The 27,221-nt window shown below is 44.6% G+C and overlaps 1 protein-coding gene across 2 annotated transcripts in view; it reads right to left on the bottom strand.

Moving 5' to 3' along the window:
• The window catches only part of ASCC3 (activating signal cointegrator 1 complex subunit 3), a 225,777-nt gene that overhangs the window by 169,632 nt on the left and 28,924 nt on the right, over positions 1 to 27,221 (bottom strand). For both annotated transcript variants that reach the window (XM_081945730.1, XM_081945729.1), the window contains exons 5-8: positions 19,935 to 20,055; positions 18,887 to 19,094; positions 16,790 to 16,931; positions 14,948 to 15,073 (exon numbers count right to left, since the gene is read on the bottom strand). In XM_081945730.1, coding sequence (XP_081801856.1) covers positions 14,948 to 15,073; positions 16,790 to 16,931; positions 18,887 to 19,094; positions 19,935 to 20,055 — 597 coding nt within the window. The remainder of the gene's footprint in view (positions 1 to 14,947; positions 15,074 to 16,789; positions 16,932 to 18,886; positions 19,095 to 19,934; positions 20,056 to 27,221) is intronic.

Here is a 27,221-nt window from a genome sequence, read left to right on the forward strand (position 1 = left end):
ATCTACTCTCTCTCTCTCCCACTTATCTACTGTATTTTTCTCTATCTTTCTATTTCTCTCTCTATCCCTCTACCTACCTACCTACCGACACTCTCTATCTTTCTATTTCTCTCTATCTATCCCTTTATCTACCTACCTACATAAGTACTCTCTCTCTCTCTCCAAACCTACATACTGTATTTATCTCTATCTCTATTTATCTCTATCCCGCTACCTACCTACCTACCTACCTACCTACACACTCCCTCTCTCTCCATACCTACCTACTGTATTTCTCTATCTATTTCTTTTTCTCTATTCCTCTACCTACCTACCTACACACACACACACTTTCTCTCCCTACCTACTGTATGTATGTATATATATGTTATATATTATATCCCTTTATCTATCTACCTACCTACCTACTCTCTCTCTCTCTCTCCCAATCTACTGTATTTCTCTCTCTATCTCTTTCTATTTCTCTCTCTATCCCTCTACCTACCTACCGACACTCTCTCTCTCTTTCTATTTCTCTCTATCCCTTTATCTACTTACCTACCTACATAACTACTCTCTGTCTCTCTCCAAACCTACCTACTGGATTTATCTCTCTTTCTCTCCCTCTCTATCTCTCTATCTACCTACCTACTTTTTTTAAAATTTGCTTCTTCAAAACCTGGGCGTGTCTTATACTCTGGTACGTCTTATACTCTGAAAATATGGTAGATTCTTTAAAGAAGTCCTCTGGAATTTCAGGAAACCACATTGGATTTTGCTATCTGAATAGTTTATGGATATCCTATGGACTTTAATCAGCAGACATCAAAAGGCACCACACAACTTTAACAATGGCCATTTGGAATACTTAAAAAACTGCAGGCATTTTAAACATGAATATAGTAGTACTTTGATATTCGTCATTAATTGTTTCTGGGAGGTGCGATGAGTACCAAAAATGATGAGTATCAAATAAATGTTTCCCATAAGGAATAATGTAGTAAAGGGTAACCGACACCAACAAGTTCTAGTTTATGCAGTGAGCACCAAAAAAATTGATGAGAACTAGGTAAACATTATTGTGTCAAAATACGTTGAGTACCAAATTCAATGAGTTTCAAAGCAATTGAGTACCAAGCTACTACTTTATTACAATTAAATACTTCATATTCCTTTTAAAATATACTTCTTGTGGCTGTAACATCAATGATTGGCTGGATCATACTAAGCATCTATCTAATCCAAGTTCTCTTCATGGACAAACAAGATTATAAAAGTAATTACAACAAGAATAATGATACTCTGCTGCCAATGGTTTTTCTACAGTTGGCATCCAAAGGCAAATGTGACTAAACTTTATAGCCTTGTAGTTAATGAATTTGTCTATCTCAATTTTAAAATGGTCCAAAGTGATGACCAACAGTACATCTGAGCTATGTGCAGTGATTGTTTTTGTCTACCCTGATTCTCCCATTGTTCAGTTTGACAGAATGACTTCAGAGTTGTTTTATTTTACTATACTATGTATAGTTTTATATTCTTCTACCATACCCTCTATTTATTTGCCCTTTTCCTTAAGTTAATTCTCATCAAATAATGTAATATTTCTTCTCCCACCCTTTAGAGACCATTGTGGTTTCCTTACAATTTATCTTTTTCAGTTTTAAAATTGTACAATCTCTTTCAAGTGAGGTCCCTATCACATAAAGGGACTGTGATATAGGTGGTGTATTTTTAATTCTTGTTCTAAGAATTTCAAGTCTACCTTTTGCTCAGCATCCTTGGTATCAGTTGATGTTTTTGATCAAAATCCATACTTGAGACTTGTACATCTCAAGCTTCACAACTGCACTAAGTTGCACTAAAATGCAGTTTGTTTCTTCCCCAGGCCTTACATTTTATTTTCCTGGTAATAGCAATAGCACTTAGACTTATATACCACTTCTCAGCACCTTACAGCCCTCCCTAAGCAGTCTAGAGTCACCATCTTGCCCCCAACAAGCTGATGTTTACCGATCTCAGAAGGATGGAGGGCTGAGTCAAACTTGAGCCGGTGAGACTCGAATTGTTAAAGTGCTGGCAGCCCACAATCAGCAGAAGTAGCCTACAGTACTGCATTCTAACCACTGAGCCACAATGGCTCATAATGTAATAATGTAAGCTTTTCAAACTAGAGAAATTTATTTATTTAAAAATTATTATAAAGTTTTAGAATTTTTGTTTTTTAAAGGTTCTATATTTATTTGGTGAAAGGTCAAAACAAATTCATTATAAGCAATTTGCACTGTCACTTCATATGGTTTGGGGGACAAATGGTGTAAATGAAATCTGTAATATATGCTCTTCTAATAGAATTGGAAGTGGCATTCTGATAGCTCCCCAAATGCCAAAATAATGCTATATTTTTTCTGCAGCCTGCTGAATAGCAGGACAGAATTTATGGCAGGTTGCTTTATGTACATGCAAACCCAATTCATTTGAGCCTAGTTTAGCTAAAGCTTTTAGAGAAGTGGCATTTCTAATTTCTACCATTCCAACAAGCACAATTCCTGATATCACAGCATTTAGGTGAGGTGGCTGAATGCACCTTTTTTTCCTAATTATCATCTATAAATTTGTAGGGCACATAATATGTATTCTGTTAGTGCCTAACATTGACAAAAAGAAGGCACTGCTTTAATCTTACCCAGAGCAGATTTTTAATGTGTTAAACTAAAATAATTATCTGCTTTTGTAACTTTTGCTATGTATGCCATTTTGTCACAAAGGTTTAACTCTAGTTAATAACAGTATTCAAATTTTAGTTGTTACTTGGTAATTATATGGAAAAAGACAGTCTAAATTTCCTAAAGTAGAAATTACATAACACGTACATTTAGAAATCATGAACTTAATTTCACAAGATACAGCCATTCTTTTTCAAATGAATGAAAACAAAGTATTCACCTTTTAAATTCCAGGAAATTTATCAAAATACATTTGCAAAGACAGTATCATATGGATGTCATTCATAGTTCTTCATAACGGCTACCAATATAACCCCTTTAAATAAGTTAGTTAGGTTGTGGGAACGTAACTTACTCTAGCTTGTTATGTAGATTATTGTTCAACTGTGGCATAACATACATGTGTACTCTTTCTATGGGTAGGGGCTAGTCCCTTGCATAATAACAAAATAATTTCCCCACATGTATATAGTGCTTATGCAACTTATTGCAACTGAAAATGCCCCCATTTTAATTATCATTTTCAACAAAAAAAAAATGAAATCTAACCTAAAACATTATACAGAAGACACAGGGTTTTTTGTGCATAGATGCTATATACACAGCATGTATATCTTATCCATAGACATGCAGTGAATAGCTTAATTAGTATAAAATGACTACTTTAACTAATATAAAGTATAAATTGAGAGACCTCTTGAAAAGAATGATATCTAGGAGTGTCATGGCCCCCTCAAAGCCAGGTTGGAGGAGGAGTTGGAACTGGGGCTGTCTGACAGGGAAGATACGCTAGGAGCTAAGGACGACGCTGTCCTGGGACCCTCAGGCATTGGGAGAGGTTGTCAGAGTTTGCACAATGTGACTGTTTTGAGACAACCAGGAACAAAATATAGTAAACAGAGGTTTGTCTTTCAAATAGTAGTTTATTTACAAGGAATATATCCACACAGGTACTAGGCAAAGTCATGCAATCAATCACCAACTATAGAACGGAAGTACACATGGAGGGAGGGATGCCCTCATAGGACATCTGTTATATAAACAGCCTTTTAAAGTCATATTAGCCCAAAACCTTGCTGACTCATTCCCTGCCTTATATCATTATAGCAGCTGGTCAGCTCTTAAAGTATTTCCCTGACAGAGGTGGTTGACCAGACAGAGAGCTGCCTATCTGCATAGATGAAGAGGAGGATCGGCTGCTGACTGTGGTGCTGATAGGCAGCCAATCTCCTCTGATGAGTAACAGCTGTCTATTCCACTTATCCGAGGGCAAGAAGAGTGGAGCAGAAAGTCCAGAGAAGGTCTGCAAGGCTACTCGGGAGAAGGTTGTCCCAACCCTCCTCACAAGGAACATCTGGAGGGGAGTAACTTAAGGAGAAGCCTGGGGAGTTAGTCTTTGCCAGGAACAATTGTTTACTTTGGCTTATACCCGCTTTGACTTGTGCCTATTTGCTGTTTGCCTTGCTTGGAAGATTGTTTTCACATTTTGGTTTGGACCTAGCCCCTTCTCTTATGGACTGCATTTGTTCTCTGCTCCACTGGAGCTTTGGAAATGCTTCTTTTTTGTGACTTGTTTTTTGTCCTGAGGAGTGCCTTTGTATTGTGCCTGGATTATGCTTGGCGGATTGGATTTGGAAATGTAGACCTTGGCCTGTGAGCATACTCCTACTCTGTGGGCTTTCTTTGTACTACCGGGGCTGGGTTTGGGAGTCTGAGAGTGGTTACCTGAAGAGTAGTGTGTGGGTGGAGTCTTATCAGTTGTTGGAGGACCTTTGGCTGAAACATTTGTTAGGAGAAATAAAGAACTCTCTAGAGGCCTGCCCTGGGTTATAATAAGGAGATTGACACAATAAGAATGATCAGAACACCTTTGGGGTCATATCCTCTGGTAATATCCAGAGCCACAGATTAGAAACTAGGTGATTTCCAGTCATAAAATGCCAGTTTTAGAAAGCCTTAAAAGGCCAATAATGGAACAATGAAGGAGAAATTCAGTGTTGAAAAGACTGTTATTCTGTTTCTACTTTGTCCTATCATCTTCTTTTTCATAGAAGATGGCTTTGAGTTCAAAACAATCCTGCCAGTATTAGAGATTACATGTTTTGATTTACGCCCAGTTCTTTAATTACTTCCTGGAATTTTAATCCCGATCCACTGCCATAAAGACTTTCAGAACTTACAATTACTGATAGCCCCACCCACCCTCTTACCTGCAGATCTAAAAAACATGAAAAAGAGGATGAAAATACGAGAAGGATCAAATATACATTAGCACCAATCTTGAAAATTGCAATGTCTATAAAGTGAGTAGCTGGATACAGGGGAGAAGGAAGCAAAGGATGGAACTGATCTTTCTGTAAAGCTGGAAATGGCCAGAAAACTATATATATAGTTATATATATGTTGCATTTGTGCTGATAAATAAATAAAGGGTATGCTTCCTCCCATATTTGGGCATACCAGGGGTTGTAAACTTAATACATACATACATACATACATACATACATACATACATACATACATACATACATACATGTGTACACACACACATACATATACATACACTGATTTTTCAGTTGCAGACAAAATTTCTCTTCTAGGGATTTCTCCACAAAATCTTAGATTAGGACAATGTTTAAAGCACCTTCACTGAGACAAGAAATTCCAAGGGTATAGGAGAGGTTCTATATTTACTATTCTTTTACTATTATAAAACAGAATATTTACTATTCTGTTTTATAAATTGATGAGCCACAATACCTGATAAAATGAAAAGATTCTAAATAAAGGTTTAGTTATATCTTTTGTGTGTGTGGTGCTGTTGTATCAACAGTGAAAGAAGAGTCTTACTCGGCTGAATAAATCACAGAGTGTACCCTTTGTGCCTAACCGACATACATATAAAAGGATTGATTAAAATCAATAATTTAAATTGGGGCTTTCTGCTTGGTAATTAATATCATGGCTAAAATCAATGTAGATGATTTCCAGCTCCCAGATTCTAGCTGCAAGGCCCACTTAACTGGTTTATTTAAAGTCTATATAATTGATGCTTTTCTTAAAATAAAATGCACAAGGAAATTCTCTATAGTCACCAAAACTGCTATTTCTTATTTTCTACACTAGATTTGCTCAAAAGACACCCCCCCCCTGCCCCCATATAATTCCTATATTCATTAGTGGCAAATGTCTACTGTAAGGTGTATTCACTGCCTTAAGAACCTGCACTATCTTCTCCACTGCTCTGCTTTAATATGCACATAATTAGGAGTCATTTAGCAGATCACATTGCTCAGCCGCACTGTTCCAGAATATTTGTTTGCTTTTGGATTAATGTGATATGCAAATATATCCATTATGAGGTAGTATTCCATAAAAGCTAGGCCACAATGGCTTGTTCAGTAAACCATGTTTTTAAACATCTTGTCACTGTGGGTTATGTGAATGCAGCTATTGGCAGATCCAGATGTTAAAACAATAGATTTGTGTCAGATACAGAAAGTACTTTTTAAAAATCTATTTTGAAAGTACTGGTAGTTTATGTTAACACTGTCCTCAACAAAATTGCAACTTGAGAAAGCTGTGAATACGTTATGGCAAATACACCACTACACCTTTCTTTCTTTCGCTGACTATATTTAGAACATTGAAATAATATATTGATAGAAATTATGCTTCTTCTGCCTATACTGAATGTTTATTTGATAGGATATTTATACAATTTTGTTCCTAAAATATATTTCATACATTTTTTTCTTATACCGAGATTATTTATGCAATAATGTTCTAATCCATGAATCTTTCCTGCACATATTGCTGAATAAGTATTATAAATGGGATAAAAGAAATGTGTGTTATTTATTCATAGGATAAATATGTAAAGCTACCCAGAGGTAGAATGCATGCTATCCAAAGACAACAAAATACTTCTAGGATATGATGAGAGCTGTACAACCACTCATCTGAAACATCAAGCTGAAAAAAAGTGTCCTTAGCATTAGTTATAAAAAGTATTGCCCTCACATTTAAAATAGTCTAATGTTAGGTTAATATTTTTAAAGACCTCTTCCAATAGAAAACAGCTAAAATTAGAATCTGAGTATATTATTCCCCACAATCCTGTCTGGTATTATCTGGCATCAAATTTGGAAAACATCTGACAACTCTATTAGGTAAGAAAATCGGATCCAAGAAGTATTATTTTAATGTCAGTTTACAGTGCAACTGTTGAATGAATGAATGAATGAATGAATGAATGAATGAATGAATGAATGAATGAATACATACATACATACATACACACACACACACACACACACACACACACATTTTGAAACACTGCAAAAGCATTTTGAATATTTTTAAGGATGTATGATCCAAGGAAACAAGGTTTCAAAAAGTAGCATACATATTTCTTCCTAGGACATTTTATTTTCCAAATAAATATAAATATTTTAAAAAGCAACAGGGACTGCTGGGATTCCCATCACTGAATGATGCAGCAATGATGCATAACATTACATGACAGCATCTCTTAGTGACAACAATCCCCTAGTTCAGCGATGGCGAACCTTTTTTGGCTCGTGTGCCATAAGTGGGGGGAGCACAGGGGGATTGTATGCAGGCGTGCTGCACCCATAATGCAATGTGTTATCCCCGAGTGCGCATCTGCGCACTACAGGCGTGACCCCCTCCCCATTTTTCCATGCATTTTTCGCCCTCCCCAGGCTTTATAGGAGCATGGGGAGGGCGAAAACAGCCTCCCCCGCCACCCCAGAAGCCCTCCGGAGGCTTCAGCGACCTTCAGGAGGCTTCCCTGAAGCCTCCGAAGCAGTCAAAACGACCCTCCGAGCAAATCGTAAGTGACTTCCGGTTTGCTCGGAGGGTTGTTTTAAGCGCTCCGAAGGCTTCAGGGACCTTCAAGAGGCTTCCCTGAAGGTTTCAGAGTGCTCAAAACGACCCTCCGAGCAAACCGGAAGTCGGGGGGTCATTTTAAGTCACTTCCGCTTTGCTCGGAGGGTCGTTTTAAGCGCTCCGAAGGCTTCAGGGACCTTCAAGAGGCTTCCCTGAAGCCTTCGGAGCACTCAAAACAACTCTCTGAGCAAACAGGAAGTCCATTCCTGAACTTCCGGTTTGCTCGTAGGGCCATTTTTTTTTGCGCTCCAGAGGCTTCAGGGAATCATGAAGCTTCCAGAGGGCCTCCGGTGGAGGCGGTGGGGGAGGCTTTTTTCGCCCTCCCCAGGCTCTTATAAAACCTCTGGAGCCTGGGGAGGGCGAAAAATGGCTTTAAAAAAGGGTGAACTCAGCTGGCCAGCACGCACATGCACGCTGGCCAGCTGACAGGGCAGCGCCTCGTGTGCCCTGACAAATGGCTCCGCGTGCCACCTGTGGCACACGTGCCATAGGTTCGCCATCACTGCCCTAGTGCCTATTACCATCATTAAGCAGAGATTTTGTATTGTTAAGCAATTAACATGTGAGCTGTAAGGTGGCATGCAGGTAAATGGCTGCTGTCAGAGGGAGGAGGTTGTGCGGGGGGCTGTGAGATGCGAACAACTCAGGTTGGGGAAGACTGCTGCCGGAGGGGAGGGTGAAGTAACTGAGTACAGTGACTTGCGACTTTCCCTGCTGACTTCCTCATTGATTTTGCTTGGGGAAAACTGGCTGCAAATGGTGATCATGTGTCCACCATCATGCCGCAATTGTCACAAATGCGAGTCAATTGCCAAGCTCTCAGATTGTCATCACTTTGTCTGGAACGGTATAGGATTTCCTGCTTGGGTAGGAGGTTAGGCTAAGGTCTCTTCCAACTCTGTTATTCTGTTATTTGACCACGATGATACTAGGATGAATGGAAGTTGTGTGACCATTTTTCACACAACTGTTGTAGCATACCTGTTCTGACCCCCTCCTCTTGTATACCAAGACACTCCGACACAAAGTCTCTTCAAAGATGTTTATTGACATACAGGTTCCACCTTGGCAGCAATCCAGACTGCCAAGGTCAAGATAGCACTCTGGGCAGCAATCCAGCTACAGCGACACCCCTTGGCAGCAATCCAGCTACCAAGCTCCAGATAATCACCTTAGCAGCCAAGGTCCAGGGAACAGATTGACAGTAATCCAGGTAAAATCTTTAGCAGCAATCCAGCCTGCCAAAGTACGACACAGATCTGAGCTTCTCCAACTCCAATGATCAGTTGATTCCTGCAAAGGGTGTGTCCACAAGCAGTCCCTTTATAGTCTGGAGAGGAGTCTAATGATCAGCAGCTGAGAGCCATTATCTCTGGTAATTGCTCAATTGCTCCTTACGCCGGGTAGCACGTCGGTAACGAGCATCTAATAACTCACTGCTGTCTGACTCACTGTCCTGTGACTCCTCTCCACTGCTCCAAGGCATGACATCAGGAGCCCCCTTCCTTTGGCTTTCACCACTGCTCCATGCCTCAGGCGCCCCCTGGTGGCCAACCAGCCTCTCTGCACCCTGCTCAGCGTCGGAACCCTGTCCAGGGTCCCCCACCTCCTCTTGAGCCGACTCAGAGGACACCTCGCTGTCGGAGTCTGGTGGCAGCGGCACCGGCACCGGCTGGGCCACAACACTATCCCTCACCGCAGGGCCCTTCCCCCGGGCCTGACGCTCGGGATGCGGTCGGGAGGGAAAACGTCCATGATAGGCCCGCACCAAAGCTGGAGCATGCACAGCCGTCGCATCGGTCCAGGTCCCACCGTCCGAGTCCTCGTCCGCCCAGTCGACCAAATACTGGAACCGACCCTTGAGCCATCTCGAGTCACGGATCCGGGTCGCTCTGTGCGATGGCCGTGCGTGCACCTCAGGCGACGACGGCAGGGGCGAAGAGGGACGTCGGAGAGGACAATCCGACCGCTCAGGGATCAGGAGCGAGCGATGGAACACCGGGTGTACTCGCATCGAGCGCGGGAGGGTCAGGCGATAGGCCACCGGATTGATAACGGCCTCCACAGGGAACGGCCCCAGATACCGGTGGTCCAACTTCCTCGTAGGCCGGTGGGACGGAAGATGCCGCGTGGACAACCACACGCCATCACCCACGGCCAATTCCGGCACCGCACGGCGAGACCTGTCCGCCACCCTCTTGTAATCCTCCTTCGCCTGATTCAAGTAGCGGCGCACCATCTGGTGAACCGCCTGAAGCTCAGAGAGGAAATCCTGCGCTGCGGGGACCGGAGAGTCCATGGGGGTGAGAGGGAAAAAACGTGGGTGGTACCCAACGTTCGCCATGAAAGGCGTCATCCGTGTGGAGGAGTGCTGCGAGTTGTTGAACGCAAACTCCGCCACGGCGAGGTACTCCGCCCAATTGTTCTGCTGCTGGTTCACGAAGCAGCGCAGATATTGTTCCAGAATCCCAATCACCTTCTCCGTCCCTCCATCGGTTTCGGGATGGTGCGCCGAGGACAGACAAACTTGAACGTCAAGAGCGGCCATCAGCCCTTTCCAGAACTGGGCCGTGAATTGTGTACCACGATCGGAGACGACCCGGTCAGGTAGGCCGTGCAGCCGGAACACGTGCTGGAGGAACATGCGGGCGGTGGCGCGGGCTGTCGGCAATCTCCGGCAGGGGATGAAATGCGCCATCTTGGTGAGCATGTCCACCACCACTAGGACCGTAGTGAAACCGGACGACGGAGGCAGTTCCGTCAAGAAGTCCATGGACACGGCTCCCCAGGGTCTGTCCGGGGTCGGCAATGGCTGTAGCAAACCTGGAGGAGCTCCCGTCGCTGATTTGGCCTGTCGACACTGCACACATGACGTGACGTACGTCTGCACGTCGTGTCACAGGCGAGGCCACCAAAACGTACGGGAAACCAGGTGCAAAGTTTTGAACAGGCCAAAGTGTCCCGCTGCCGGAGTGTCATGACATTGGGAGAGAACCAATCCACGGAGCGGTCCTGCAGGCACGTAGAGCCGATCCCGATACCTCAAAAGGTCCTCGTCAAAGGTCCACGGGGATGTCGGCCCTACCTCTGCCCGCCGTTGTTCTACCCACTCGTCGTTTTGCTGCGCATTCCGTATCAACGACCGTAAATCCACGGGTTCCTGGATTGCAGCGAAGGACTCGACGGGTAGGACCGTCCGGGGGGGCAGTGAGTCAGCAGGGTCTGAGTACTCCGGCTTTCTAGATAGGGCATCCGCCCTCTGGTTCAAGGCACTGGGGATATACGTGACCTTGAAGTGGAACCGGGCAAAAAACAGAGACCACCGGATCTGGCGCTGATTGAGCTTCCGGGCTGTTGTCAAAAACTCCAGATTCCGATGGTCTGTCCGGACTTCGACCTGATGCCTGGCCCCCTCCAGGTGATGTCGCCAGGCTTCGAACGCCGCCTTGATAGCCAGCAACTCCTTCTCCCAGATGGTATAATTGCGCTCGGAAGGATTGAGTTTCCGAGAGTAATAGGCGCAAGGGAAAAGGGTGCCATCAGGGGCGTGAGCCTGCAATAACACCGCCCCCACCGCGATGTCGGACGCATCTGCCTCGACTACAAAGGGGCGATGGGGATCAGGGTGTTTCAAGATCGGCTCCTTTGTAAAAGCGCGCTTCAAGGCCACGAACGCTTGTTGTTCCGTGGACCCCCAGTGAAACGGCACTTTCTTTTGCAGGAGCCGAGTGAGGGGCGCGGTCAAGAAAGCAAAGCCGGGGATGAAGGACCGGTAGTAGTTGGCAAACCCGAGGAGTCTCTGAACATCTTTCATCCGTCGAGGAGATTGCCAACTTCGTAATGCCTCCACCTTGCCTGGCTCCATCGCAATTCCTTCAGGGGATATACGGTGCCCCAGGAACTCGATGGTGGTCTGCCAGAACTGACACTTCTCCAGCTTGGCAAACAAGCGATGCTTTCGAAGGCGCTGCAAGACCTGACACAAGTGCTGTTGATGATCCTTCCGAGACGTAGAGTAGATCAAGATGTCGTCCAGGTAGATGACGACAAACTGATCCAAAAGGTCCCGAAAGATATCGTTCATAAAATGTTGGAAGACAGCTGGGGCATTGGTCAACCCGAACGGCATGACCGTATATTCAAAATGTCCGTATCGGGTGCCAAAAGCTGTCTTCCATTCGTCCCCCGCCCTGACTCGAACCAGATTGTAAGCTCCACGTAAGTCCAGTTTTGTAAACACCACGGCCTCCCGGAGCCGCTCCAACAACTCGGGAATCAGAGGCAACGGGTAGCGATTACGGATCGTGATGGCGTTCAAGCGCCGGTAATCGCAACAAAGTCTTAGATCCCCGGTCTTCTTTTTGACGAACAAAACCGGGGCAGACAAGGGCGAAGACGAAGGCCGGATAAAACCCCGGGCCAGGTTCTTGTCAAGGAAGTCCCGCAATGCGGCCAACTCCGGTTCAGACATGGAGTATAGGCGGCCCGTCGGGAGTTTCGCATCAGGTACCAGGTCAATGGGACAGTCGTAAGGCCGGTGCGGTGGCAGTTGACCCGCCTCCTGCTCGCTAAACACGTCCGCGAACTCCGCTAAATCCGGCGGCACTGTCACCTCGGCCGAACTGGGCACCTGAGCCGCGCAAACATGACGGGTATGGTCCACGCATTGCAAGGACGGGAACGAAATGCGGTTCTGCGACCAGTAGATCTGGGGATCGTGCGCCCGCAGCCAAGCCAAGCCCAACACCACGGGGAAATGCAGACCCGAAGCCACGTAAAATTGAATGGCCTCCTCATGCTCCCCGAGGATCAGGCACAAAGGCTGCGTGGCGTTCTTGATGGGTCCAGACAGAAGCACCCGGCCGTCAATGGTCTCCACTCGCATCGGAGGGTCTACCGGGCACAGAGGGACGTGATATTTCGTGACAAACGCTGCATCCATAAAATTCGTGGTAGCCCCGGAATCGACCAAGGCATGGGCTGGAATTCCCTGCAGACTACCCGACAAGAGAATGTGCGCTGCAAGAATCAGATTTCGTGGAGGCCCCTCCGCCTCTGTTCCGGCCTGTGCCCGACCCGAATTCTCCCTCAGATTGGGCCCCGCCCGTTTCCCGACACGTTGCTGAGGGGAGGCCGCAGTCCGCACAGCCCCCCTACCCTTTTTGGGGCAAACCAAAGCCAAGTGTCCAAAATCCCCACAGTAGAAACACAACCCCCCTGCACGCCGTCTGTCCATCTCCGTGCGCAACAAGCGGGGTTTGGCGGCACCCAACTCCATGGGCTCCTCCCGTGCAACTGCAGTCTCGTGAGGGACCGGCACCCTACTGGTCTCCTGGGACACGCGGCGAGGCCTCCGCCTCTGCAGCCGGGCGTCTATCCGGAGGCACAAATGAACCAACGCGTCGAACGTTGGAGGCCTGTCCACCCTCACAAGCTCGTCCTGCAGGCCATCTGATAGGCCGTCCTGGAAAGTGTCCATAAGGGCTGGCTCATTCCAAGCAGAGTCCTGACTAAGCAGCCGGAATTCGCTGACATAATCCTGCAAAGAACCACGCCCCTGGTGCAACTCTTTCAGGAGTCTGGTGGCTGTTTCCCCCTTAATGGGATCTTCAAACATCAGCCGGAGATGGTTACAAAAACCCTGAAAATCGTCCAGCAGGGGGCTCGGTTGGGCGAGCAATGGAGTGGCCCACCTCGCTGCTGTGCCTGAGAGCAAGCTGATGATAAATCCCACCTTCGTCCGGTCAGTGGGAAAGTCCTCCGCTCTCAAGCTGATAAACAGCTGGCATTGGCCCAGGAACGCTGCAAACATTGCTTGTTTGCCATCAAACTTGTCTGGTGTAGCCACTGGACATTTCCTCCTTGGCTGGAGGGGGTTTGCAAGCCCCTGGAGCTGAGAGACCTGACCAGCCAGCAAAGCAATCAGTTGAGCCAACTGGGCCATCTCAGCTTGTAGTTGCTCCATTGCAACTTAATGGAGTTTTGTTTGGGGCAGGAATCAATCTGTTCTGACCCCCTCCTCTTGTATACCAAGACACTCCGACACAAAGTCTCTTCAAAGATGTTTATTGACATACAGGTTCCACCTTGGCAGCAATCCAGACTGCCAAGGTCAAGATAGCACTCTGGGCAGCAATCCAGCTACAGCGACACCCCTTGGCAGCAATCCAGCTACCAAGCTCCAGATAATCACCTTAGCAGCCAAGGTCCAGGGAACAGATTGACAGTAATCCAGGTAAAATCTTTAGCAGCAATCCAGCCTGCCAAAGTACGACACAGATCTGAGCTTCTCCAACTCCAATGATCAGTTGATTCCTGCAAAGGGTGTGTCCACAAGCAGTCCCTTTATAGTCTGGAGAGGAGTCTAATGATCAGCAGCTGAGAGCCATTATCTCTGGTAATTGCTCAATTGCTCCTTACGCCGGGTAGCACGTCGGTAACGAGCATCTAATAACTCACTGCTGTCTGACTCACTGTCCTGTGACTCCTCTCCACTGCTCCAAGGCATGACATCAGGAGCCCCCTTCCTTTGGCTTTCACCACTGCTCCATGCCTCAGGCGCCCCCTGGTGGCCAACCAGCCTCTCTGCGCCCTGCTCAGCGTCGGAACCCTGTCCAGGGTCCCCCACCTCCTCTTGAGCCGACTCAGAGGACACCTCGCTGTCGGAGTCTGGTGGCAGCGGCACCGGCACCGGCTGGGCCACAACACAAACCCATGGTCATGTGATTTACATTTGGATGCTTGACAACTGATTCACAATTATGACAGTTGCAATGTCTAGGCGTCATGTGATCACCTTTTGCAATCTTCTGACAAGCAAAGTCAATGGGGAAGCCAGATTAATTTAACAACATGTTATTAATTTAACAACTGCAGTGATTCACTTAACAAATGTAGCAAGAGAAGTTGGTTAAGTAACTTTCCCCCCATTTTACAATTTCTCACTTAACAAACTAAATTTCAGAGTCAATTGTGGTCGTAAGTTGAGGACTACTTGTATATATAGTAGCTTACAGTCTCAGTGGTGTCACTTTTGGCTTACAAAACATTTGTTTATTTTCATCCTATATTTGCCATCTTGGATATGATATATCTACAACGTATCTTGTTTCTAAGCGATTTATAATTTTTATGATTTTAAAAAATCTTTACATTAAAAATGTATATATTAAAGAAATATAATCATTCGTTATTCAAATAATTTGAAGAATAATAAGAGTAATTTTACTTTATCTACATAATATTGTTCCAATATTTATATTGTAGAACAATAAAAGGCTGAAGCTTCTACAAATGCCTCAGAACAAAAATTAAGAATTTCTCCTTACCTCATCTAAATCCTTTATATAAACTGGCTTTTCCACTAAACCCATTGGCATTGATTCATTGTGAGGTATTTTTACTTCTTCATACATTTTATTATTTTCTCTCTCAATACCTTCTGGCAAAAGCATCTGTAAAAATTAAAAAGAAGAAAGGGAAGGGGGAAGAAAAACAGTTTAAAGTAATGAATTGGACACAGAACAATTTCTTCTCAAGTAGCAACATCAAACTACAGCTAACAGTTAGCAAACTAAGTGTCAGTTTAAACATACTCTAAAACAAGCAAAGGTCTCTAAAATGGATAAAACAAATCTTTGAAATTCTATTGAAGTTATTGAAGGTGTGTTAGATATGTTTCCAATTCTATAGTGACTGTAAATATATTGTTGTTGTTGTTTTGAAAAAAAGAGAAATCAGAAAATTGTTTTGGAATACAATAATCTGATTAATGTCATTTATGTCTTCCACTTACTGAAACTAGAGCTACGTTTCTGCTTGTAAATTTGACTATTTAAGATGGTCTTTCCACTATCTGCTCAGGAGCGGTAAAAATCATGGCAAGCTGCCAAGAAAATAATGAGCTTGTTTGCAGGGAGAGAAAAAAACATATGGTTCCCTTTCTATTGCACACAGTTTTAACATATTATTGTAGATTATAGATGCCTTTTAAGACTAGCTGTCCTCTATGTAAGACAGAGACTGTACCTCCCAGAAAGGGCATGACAGCAGGGAATTAGTAGTCCTAACACATCTGGAGAAACACTAGCTGCAGAAATCTATATTAGGTTATTCAATGAAATATATTTTGGTAAAAATAAGGCTGCATGCTTTTTGCTGTTTACTTCAACAACAAAATTACTTGACTACGTGATCAGAGAGGGCATCTTTCAGTTGGTCAACCAATAATTTGAACTATATGGCTGCAAGCTTATTTAAATAAAAAGGACCAGAAGGACTGGCAAAGTGTAAGAATACTTCTACAAAGCTTTTGGATAAAATGGGTCTCTCAATTTTCTTGTCTCTCTCCTTTTATTGAATATATTTTTCTTGTTGTTCATATTACTTAATAATAAAGAAACATCTGCACCAATGAGTAAAACGAAGTTTGCAAACTAACTTCAAAACTGAATTCAGCTGATTATAAGCAGCATTATAACACAGAGAGATATTACAGCATGATTAAAGCAAATGTGAAGGGTTAAGATAAGAATCACGCAGAAGAAAGCGAAAGAAAAATGTGGTAAATGTTGGATAGTTTGAATATGTTCCCCTGTGTTCTAATGACAATGAAATAATCAGGAATTCTGGCTTGCTTTACCATCTGGTTATGACTTCTTTAGATCCCAAATTAATATACAACACGAAATTCTCAATCTATGGCCCAGAGATTTGTAACAAATGAATATGTTCATTTTTCCAACATTCCAGCTGAGAATACCTAACTTTCTGTAACTTGAGAGACATTAGGAACAATACAGTTCTATTCAAAAGCAGATCTAATTTATAAGTTGAAGTAACATCTTTTACCTCATGGGTGGTCCACTAATATGTGTTCTTGCCAATAAAAGCATTTCAACATTTCAAGGAAAAAGCAGCTGAATATAGCAAAAATCACCCAAGCCCCCAAACTATTTCATGGAACTAATGGGAATGAATTCTTTAAGATTTCTCTAGGGCCAAGTAATTGACATTTTTCAACATAAGAAAATATACAGGCACCTATCAAGAGGTGGGGGAAAAACAGTAGGAACAAAAATTACCCCTTTAGAGTAAGAAAATACCATCTTAAACTATTCTAAGAAAGCTCACTTAAATTCATTACTCAGAAGGAAACTTTAAAGGCATACCTTTGATCCACCAATAAAAGCTGATGTTTTCCTAGCTTCGGCTTGTGAGTCATAAACATGAGGATAATGAATTTTGTCAAATTCCATGTCTCGATGTCTGCCTAAAACCGGCATCGTGCGAGCGTTCAAAAGCGCCTGTTCTCTATAACCACAAAAGGAAAACCAATGACAATCAAAACTGCAGCACATAGGAACTCAACGCAGAATGCAGTGATGCCACGGAAATTATTACGAATACTAATCAAATTCAACATTAGGGTTAGAGAGCTTTGTAACGGACATCAGAGTGGTGTTACATTTCAAACACACTTAGAGCAAAGAAGTCTGCACCCATTAACATCATCCATGATGGCCCCTTTTGGGAAGAAGAAACGGGGAACAAATCTTACCTGTCATCTTCAGTCAAATGAAAGCTATATAATTATGCATAGATATACAGGCACTACTGGAGGTATGATTACAAACAGGACTGGGATTCTTGTTGCTAAGTGATGTCCTTGGAAAGCATAATGTTATATAACCACATTGCTTAGTCCCAAAGGTGCTTTTTCAAGAGGCAACTGGGCTTTCTGGTTTTTCTTTGAAGACATTTCGCGTCTCATCCAAGAAGCTTCTTCAACTCTGCTTCATGGATGAGAATTGAAACTTCTTCAAAGAAATACCAGAAAGTCCAGTTGTCTCTTGCAAAAGTAACTTTGGGACAACCATGACCTGGAGGACTGAGAATCTCCATGCGTATTGCTTAGTGATCGCAATCCGAGTAATCGCAAAATATGCAGGTCATTAAGTGGAACATGAAAAGGGAACTAGGTAAGAAATGCCGAAGTGCCATAGGAATCCCTGGAAGGCCTGGCATAGGTCATGCACAAGTTGGGAAAGGGGAACTTGGTGCAGTGCGAGATCAGAAAAGTCAGGGAATGAGTGTGGAATGCAAGGAGACCAAAGAAAGAGGGTGCAGGGCATGTGTGTACATGAGTGCAAGGAAGCTAAAGAAGGAGGAGATGTGATACATGTGATCCCAGGGAGACCATTAAAAGGTCTCCCTTTTGCAGGGTACACGTGTTTGCAAGTACAGGATGGCCTGAGAAAAGAGGAGGTAGAGGTGCATGCATATGCAGGCAAGCCAAGGAAAGAGGGTGTTGGGAGTGCAGAAAGGCCCAGGGAAGGAGGGGCACGGGTGAGTGCATTCCTGTGGGTGAACACAGGAACAATGGGTTAGGGCAGTGATGGCGAACCTATGGCACGCGTGCCACAGGTGGCACGCGGAGCCATTTGTCAGGGCACATGAGGCGCTGCCCTGTCAGCTGGCCAGCGTGCATGCGCGCGCTGGCCAGCTGATTTCACCCTTTTTTAAAGCCATTTTTCGCCCTCCCCAGGCTCCATAGGCTTTATAGGAGCCTGAGGAGGGCGAAAAGAGCCTCCCCTGCCCCCCCAGAGGCCCTCCGGAGGCTTCAGGGACCACTGGGGGGTCGCACATTGCATTATGGGTGTGGCACGCCCACACACGACCCCCCTTCGCTCCCCCACTTGTGGCCCGCGAGCCAAAAAAGGTTCGCCATCGCTGGGTTAGGGTTATAATGGATGAATGCCTGTAAAAAGCACAGGGAGGCTGGGGAAGGCAGAGGCTGGTGTTTTCATGTGTGCATGCAAGTGCAAGGAGGCCAGGGAAGGAGGGTGCTGGTGTGTGTGTGTGTGTGTGTGTGTGTGTGTGTGTGTGTGTGATGAATCGTCTGGAGAATTTAGAGTACCAGATACATTAGCTTTAAAAAAGGGTTAACAAGCAATTATTCAAATCAACAATCTATTCATGCCTTTCTGAATATCATCTTCCTCAACCAGAAACAGTGTTTTTGTACCTTCATGTAGCATTTTCAAAGGTCACTAAGGTTTGCGATTGAATCCCTTCCAATTTGGCATTGAGTAGGTTCACACACACATTAATGTCTCGCTTAGCAACAGAAATTTTGGGCTCAATTGTGGTCGGAAGTCGAGGACTACCTGTACTTTAATTAAAATTCAACTCATCAATAGAACCAAATTAAGAGAAAGTAAACGCTTGGCAAACATCAAGGATAGCATTACACTGAAACGTCTTACCTTTGCATCCGCAACTCCTTCGGATCAAAAGACATTCCTGCATCAACAAGAATTTCCCCTTCATCCCCAGTTCGTTTTTCTCGCCTGGCATTTCGTTTTTCTTCACGGCGATATAATTTCATTAGCTGCTTCTCTTGTTCAGACTGAATGGTGACTTGGCAGCCATAATTTGGCTTAGAATTTTCTCCTGTAAATTTCCTGCACTGTTCTGTAACATGTAAACACAGCCTGTTATTTATGGATTCCTGTTCTCTGCACTCTTTGTTCTGAGCAACACTATGAAAGGCTTAAAAGTAACTTTATGAAGTATTTAAAGTTGTCTAAAATCTTGGGGTAAAAAATTGATGTATCAGTTGTATTTCAGCTAGCCTTGTACAAAATAGAATAGGCTCAAGAAGATCCCATCATCAGAATATAATCTAACCCTGAAAAAGGAAGCAGATATAGAATAGCAAAGCTGCTTTCTATAAAATACCCAGCAAAATTGAAGTCCTTAAACTGATGCATTGCAAGTTCATTCCTTCTCCAGTATCCTTGCAGATTTCAATAGAGCTAGCTTCGATTTGGCCTATTAAATGCTTAATTCAATTTGTGTATAAGGGCTTGCTAGTCTGGAAGATGTTTGTATCGGTTATCCAATATTCAATAGTACAACCTTTTATTTCTTATTTATCAAACTTATATAGCTACCCATCCCACAAATGTGATTTTTTTTTACACAGATTGAGATATCACAGTGATGCATTTTAAACCTGATTATTCTCAACACTAGAAGGCAATTTCCTTTATCATGGACTCGGAATATTTGGAGCATCCCGATGGATCATCGCCCAAAGAAAAATGAAATTGAACTATACTGAGAATCCTGTTCACCTATTTTTTTTAAATACGTCTAAAAAAGTTGTGGTTTTTTCTAAAATTCTTTACGGATGACATAAACCATGCATTTAAAATTTTTGTTTTTACCAGTCTCACTATAGTTTATAAAATAATTTATTTTTCTTACAGACAGAATTTAACTATTCAACTTTGTAAATTTGATACTTACCTTGTAAAGATTGTAGCCTGTAATCATTTGGCCCAGAGAAAGATCTTTCCACAATAGTAATTCTGTTCTGCAGGAGCTTTTCTATTAATTCAAATCCTTCAGGTCCTAGTAATTCAAACAACTGAACATGGAGGGGGCGGGGGAGGGGAAAAAAAAGAATACGTATAATTTTATCATTTTCATTTATTCTATCTATTGACAAAAGTCTGCATATTCACAATTTGAAGCTACCATGTTCAACAATTGAAAAATGTGCAGTCTCTCCTATTTGCCATTATACATGGAATCTATGCACATGAAGGTACTATAAGATTTCACTAATGAGATTAGGGGATAACCTACAAAGGATCAAGAGCTGATTAAGAGAGCCCATTTTCTTATATTTCTTATATATTTTCTTATATTATATTTCTTATGTATTTCTTATATATAATTCATTTCAGCATCAAGCAGCATGAATGCACTACACATACAGCTATCAACACTGTCAAAAATTATTGCCCAATCCAATTCAAAACATGATCCTTGTATGGAAGTCCAAATTCATGCCAGTTCTTATAAACACTGAGAGATGACTTCAAATGAATCAAGCTATTATTTAAAAAAACCAAATTATCATACTATCAGTCATACTTGATGAGCAGCAGAAAATTAATTAATTTATAAGAAATTACAAATCTTCTCTGTATATTAGTGAATTAAAAAAGAAACTTAGTTTTGTTGGAAAACATCTAGTCCTGGGTGAAGGAGATATGATTTACCATTTTACAGAGTTTAACCCACTTAGCAAGTTAACTAAACTAAATTTTTCTCAAAAAGCTAAGCCAAACTGATACCTAGGCGACTAGACTAGTCTAAGAAGTTGGAAATCACACCAAAAAGCAAGGACTTTGTGCATCTACCATATTGGGCCCAAAAAACCTCCACAAATGTATTCATAAAACCATCAAGAGACAAGCTTGACTAAGGGGATCTTTAACATCCCTCTGAAAATTCCAAGAAATTTTATACAATATTCAAAATAGAACACAGGGTTTCCCCCCCCCCCGACTGAAGCTTTGTAGATATTTTCTTCACAATCCACAATTTAAATCCATTATACAAAATATCATCATGCTACTTAATGAAACAACCACATCTTCCACTACATTAGATCTGTAATGTCAAATAATGTAACTTCATAATTTCTAAACAGCAGCAAAATCAACTATTCCAATTTTTTTGGTAAAAGTTTTAAAAAGTATGTTAATAATCTTTAAAAAACCACTTATGAAATTATATCACAGTATTATATAAATCAGTTGCTTACATCTGCTTTTACTCAAGATAAAATTTAATACCCAATGTCAATGACCCTCTTATTTTGCATTCCCAGGAAAAGCCATTTGTGTAGTTACATGTTTTAAAAATTATTAAAAGAGAAAAAGAAAAGGAGGGGCTTTGGGGGTTTTTTGGTCTGAGGGAGCATAAATTGTCCTTGTGTGATATTTAAAACAATATTTAAATAGAATTGCTTAGAATGTATTCACATTTAGTCAGAAGAAAGAAGATTGTTACTATTTGTGTATGCAAATCTATAATTTTTTCCAAACCTGATACAATCATTCTGAATACATGAAAAAATGTCACAATGAAATACTAAAAAGGTCTTATATAATTCTCTCAATTCTCATTTGCATTTTTTCCATATAAAGTCATCAAAAATGTTCTTTCAAGTGCCACAAAACCATCTTAACATCAACCATATGTTAAGTCATGACTTAACTCCAATAAATCATACTAATATCTTGATAAGTCCATGGGTATATAGCAATTATATCTGAATCATGATACTATTTTGATTAGTGAATACTGTGAATATCACAATTTCACAAAATCACAATATAATTACAAAAAAGGCTTAACTCATATACTTCTTATATAATAGCAATAGCACCTAGAATCACCTCAGAAGTCGGTATAATGTATACAGGTAATCCTCAACTTAAGCTCACAATTGAGCCTAACATTTCCATTGCTAAACAAGACAGTTAAGTGACTTTTGCCCCAGGTTTGACTGAGTTTTGATCTTTGTTGACATAGTTGTTAGATAAAATCACTGCAGTTGTTAAGTTAGTAAGGACAAGTTAATTAGTTAAATGAATCTGGTTTCTCCATTGACTTCACTTGTCAGAAGGTCGCAAAAGGTTATTTATATGACCTCAGGACACTGCAATTGTCATAAATACATTTTATGCCAAGTGTCTGAATACTAATCAAACGATCATGGGGATGTCACAATGGTCATAAGTGTGAAAAAATGGCCAAAAGTCACTTTTTTATGCTGTTGTAACTTCAATCGGTCACTAAACATATGGCTGTAAGTCGAGGACTGTACCAATAGAAATGCTAGTTAGGAAAAACTTCCAGCATTAATTTGGAGAAAACTGGATCAAAACTAGGTAAGCAACTGGTGGTCCTTATAGCATCTTTATTTTGTGGACATCTGGAAGGTTCTACATTGTTTACTTTTGTTCTTATGAAGTTTATTTTCCATAAGAAAATAGAGTGGGATATAAAGCATCCAAATCAGTTTTTATTTTTACATCAAGAATCTAGCAAAACATCACTTGGCAAAACAGTTTTGAAAGTAGGGGGATTTTAAACTCTATTTCCCAACAGGCATACAGTTATATTATTAAAATAAAAAATAATAATTTTAAAATAATACAAACTGTACTTGGATCTCTGTATTTATAAGTATAGTCATTTTCATTTCTTCTGGCATAATGTTAAGATTTTGGAAATCTTGACTCTTAATTACTATTATATAACTAGAGGAAATTAGTTAATTGAATTGGATTGGTATACCACACAAAACAAAGTTTATGTTTGGCAGAGTTGGAGGGAGGAATTTTTTTTGACAAAAAGAACGTTGGTCTTACCTGAACGTTTTTTTCTGGAGTAGTGGAGGGAGGGGTCACAGAAGGGTTATCGCAGCCTGATTGGTCCATTTGACTGAGAGAAAGCTTCTTAACCTTCGGCTTCTCCCGTTAGTTCCCAGTTTCTGCGATGTCACGGCCAGCACCTGCAAGATAAACACAAACAAGGACAAGCCCCCCCGGGGCCTCCCGATTCTACACCTCCCGGACCCTGTCTAACTAACTAGGGCGGGAATGTGACCCCTCCCTCCACTACTCCAGAAAAAAACGTTCAGGTAAGACCAACGTTCTTTTTCCAGTAGAGTGGAGGGAGGGGTCACAGAAGGGACATACCCATGCTACGTCCCCGGGCGGGCAGACTGGGTCCCAGGTGAGGAATTGGCCAACACCCTCTGAAGGACCCGCCGGCCAAACGATGCCTCAGCCGAGGCATAAGCATCCAAACGATAATGCCTAATAAAAGCCGTGGGGGAGGCCCAGGCAGCCGCCCTACAAATATCCTCGAAGGGCGCCCTGGTGGCCCAGGCCGCCGATGTAGCGGCACTGCGGGTGGAGTGAGCAGTGATCCCTGACGGGGGGGGGGGCTTCCCGGAAGCCCCGGAAGCCTCAACTATGGCCAACCTAATCCACCGTCCGATGGTGGAAGAAGACACCTTGCGTCCTAACGAGCCTGGATGAAAGGAAACAAACAACGCCTCGGTCCTCCTAATGCCCTCAGTTCGCTTTAGGTATATGCGAACAGCCCGGCGAACATCCAGCTTATGCCACACCAACTCCTGCTCCCTCGAAGGGTTGGGACAAAAATTCGGGAGCACGACCTCCTGGGCCCTGTGAAACTGTGAATTCACCTTCGGAATGAACGAAGGATCCAAACGAAGGACCACCCTGTCCTGGTGAATGACACACAGGTCACTGCGGGAAGAAAGGGCCCCCAACTCTGAAATGCGCCTGGCCGATGTAATGGCCACTAAAAACACCACCTTAAGGGTAAGTAGACGCATGTGTACCGTCCTAAGTGGCTCGAACAGGGAGCCCATCAGAGCCTGGAGAACCAGGGTCAGATCCCAGGTCGGAAATCTATGAACCGGAGGTGGACGGATATTAGCCGCCCCCTTCAGGAAACGCTTAATCAGGGGGGAATGGGAAAGAGTCGGAGAACCCTCCTCCCCCAAAATGGTGGCCAAAGCCGCCACTTGTCGCCGGAGAGTATTATGCGACAAGCCGTCCTCCAATCCCTTCTGGAGGAATTCCAACACGTCCGGGACGGTAGCCCTAGAGGGATCCAACCCCAGTGGAACACACCATTTTGCAAACGCCTTCCAGGTGGCGTTGTAAATCCTAACCGTGGAAGGCCTCCTGGACGCCTCTAAGGTGGCTATGACTCCCGACGATAGCCTCCGCCCCCTCAAAATCCCCCGTTCAAGACCCAGGCGGTCAGATGAAGCCACTGTGGCTCTGGGTGATGCACGGTACCCTGACGCAGAACGACCTCCCCTGGGGGAATCCTCCAGGGATCTACTACCGACAGCTGGACCAGGTCCGCGAACCATGGTCTCCTCGGCCAGTACGGGGCTAGCAGGATAACGAGAGCCCTCTCTGTGACTACCTTCCTTATCGTTCGGGGAATGAGGGGAAGGGGAGGAAAGGCATAAAGAAGGCCCGGAGGCCACCGGCTCCTGAGGGCGTCCGCTCCTTCCGCCGAGGGGGTCTGGAACCAGGTGAAGAACCGCGGCAGCTGGGCGTTGTCGGGGGAGGCAAACAGGTCCACAAGGGGCGAGCCGAATCTGATGCAGATCTTCCGGAACAACTCCGTGCCCAGTTGCCACTCGCCATCGTCCAGAGTCGTGCGGCTCAGCCAATCCGCCTGGAGATTCGACACCCCTGAGATGTGCTCTGCTACGATCGAAGCCAAATGTCTCTCTGCCCACAGGCCCAACAACTGTGCCTCCCACCAGAGAGCGCGGGAGTGGGTGCCCCCTTGGCGATTGACATGGGCCTTCGTCGCCACATTGTCCGTGAGCAGGAGGACGTGGCGCCCCCGCAGGCGGAGATGAAAAGTCCGAAGGGCAAGCCTCGCGGCTTTCAGCTCCAGCCAATTGATGTTGTGGCGGAGATCTGAGACCGACCAACGCCCCTGGGCCACGTCGAAGTCCGTCACTGCCCCCCAGCCGAAAAGGCTCGCATCCGTCGTCACGGTCACCCTCTCCGGCTCCCAAAACGACGCTCCCTGCTGCAGAGCCGGGGACATCCACCACCGAAGAGAAAGCCTCACCTCCGCCGGTACAGGAACAGGGCGTAAGGAGCTGCTCATCATTCGTCTCTGGACCGGAATCAAGACCTATTGCAGTGGACGCAGGTGAAGCCGGGCCCAGGGAACTATCCCTATGCAAGAGACCATCTTCCCCAGGAGTTGAGACAAGGTCAGGATGGAAACAGACGTTCTTCTTCTTACGGACGAGACCAGCTGACGCAGGCTGGTCAGGCGGTCTGGGGATAGGCGGACCCTCCCTGACACTGAGTCTATCACTGTCCCTAAGTGGAGGATCTGCCTGGATGGGGACAGGTGGCTCTTGGGAAAGTTCACGGAAAACCCCAACGTTTGGAGCCAACGGATCGTCGGCCGAAGATCCGATGTGGCTCTGGGAAGGGACCCCGCCTTGACAAGGACGTCGTCCAAGTAACACTGAAGTCTCACCGGGATGGAACGTAGGTAAGCCGCTAGTGCTGCCAGGACCTTGGTGAACGTCCGCGGAGCTGAGGCTAGACCAAACGGGAGAGCTCGGTACTGGTAATGCCTGCCCCTGTGAGAAAACCTGAGATAACGCCGGTGAGACTGAAGGATGGGGATGTGGAGGTAGGCCTCCGTCAAATCTACCGAGGCCATGTAATCCCCATTCCGAATGCCCTGCAGGATTGATTTTAGGGACGCCATCTTGAACCGACTGTAGACTAGGTAGCGGTTCAGGCGTTTAAGGTTGAGAATTGCCCTCCAACCCCCCGAGGATTTCGGGACTACAAACAGGTGAGAGTAGTAGCCCTGACCCCTCTCCGGCTCCGGAACGACCTCCACCTCCCTGATGTCTAGTAGGTGGGCGACCGCGAGGTCCATGAGACGACGACGCTCCGGATCTTGAGCCGGGGGGAAGACCTTGAAAAAGCTCGGGGGGCTGGAGAGAAATTCTAACCTTAGGCCGTGGCGAACGGTCGCCCTGACCCAACCGTCTGATGTGATCTGATCCCACTTGTCCGCGTACAGTGCCAGGCGACCTCCGATGGGATGACTCGGGTTCGAGTCATTTCCCTCTGCGGAAGGGACGGCCACCCCCCCACGAAAGGGCCGCTTGGACTGCGGCTGATACCTAGAACGATCCTGAAAGTTCTGCCTATGGAACTGCCTATCCTGCCTGTATGGTTAGTAACGCTTTTCCTGATCCCTGTCATAGGATTTGAACTGGGTCCTGCGAAAAGGTTGACTACGGGACTCAGCCTTCTTGGTGGAAGTAGGCATAACCTTTTTCTTATCTTTGTTTTCCACTAAAATCGGTTCTAGGGAAGCCCCGAACAAATTGGTACCCGTGAAGGGGGCTGCCACCAAATCCCATTTGGCCTTATAGTCCATCTGCCAGTTCCTGAGCCACAGGAGCCGACGGGCGGCCACAGAAGTGGCTAAGGCACTAGAACCGAACCTAACAGCATCTAAGGTCGCGTCAGCTGAGTACTGACACGCCGCCATAATTTTAGCCAAATCCTGGTGTACACGTTCGTCTTGGATCGGGATCCGATCCTGAAGTTGGCGGAGCCACATCACCGTCGTGCGGTTGAAGTATGAAGCAGCAGCCGCCGCTCGCACCGCCCACGCAGAGGCCTTATAATTTTTACGTAAAGTGAGCTCCGCCCTCTTGTCTTCTGGTTTAAGCTTGTCTGCCGCATCCCCCGAGACCACTGGGGAAGAGGAGACTAGAGCTGCAATGGGCTGATCTATGACTGGAAGCTGAATAGCCTGCACAAACGACTTTTCCATGTTATAGGCACGACGGTCGTTGCTGCCAGGAGGAGAAAAGTTAGAAGGACGGGCCCACTGACTAGTAGCTACCTCCAAGAAAAGGGGAGGAGCAGGGATCTCTTCCTTATTGGTGGCCGTCGCTGAGAACATTGAAAAGTCCGAAAGGCAGAGAAATTCAGCAGCTACAGCCCTTTAGCTGGTGAGAATCGCCTGCTCCGGGCTCCTGGCAACGCTGCCACTCGCACCAACACGTTCCTCCGGCCTCTACGTGGTGCAGGCCCAGCCACGTGCGTCAAAATGGCCGCCAGCTTCTTTTGGGCGGTCCTCCAACAAAGCGCGCCCAAAAATGGCCGCCGACCTTGC

The sequence above is a fragment of the Natrix helvetica genome (genome assembly GCF_964273705.1).
Source record: "Natrix helvetica genome assembly, chromosome: 2".
In the NCBI taxonomy this organism is placed as follows: Eukaryota; Metazoa; Chordata; class Lepidosauria; order Squamata; family Natricidae; genus Natrix; species Natrix helvetica.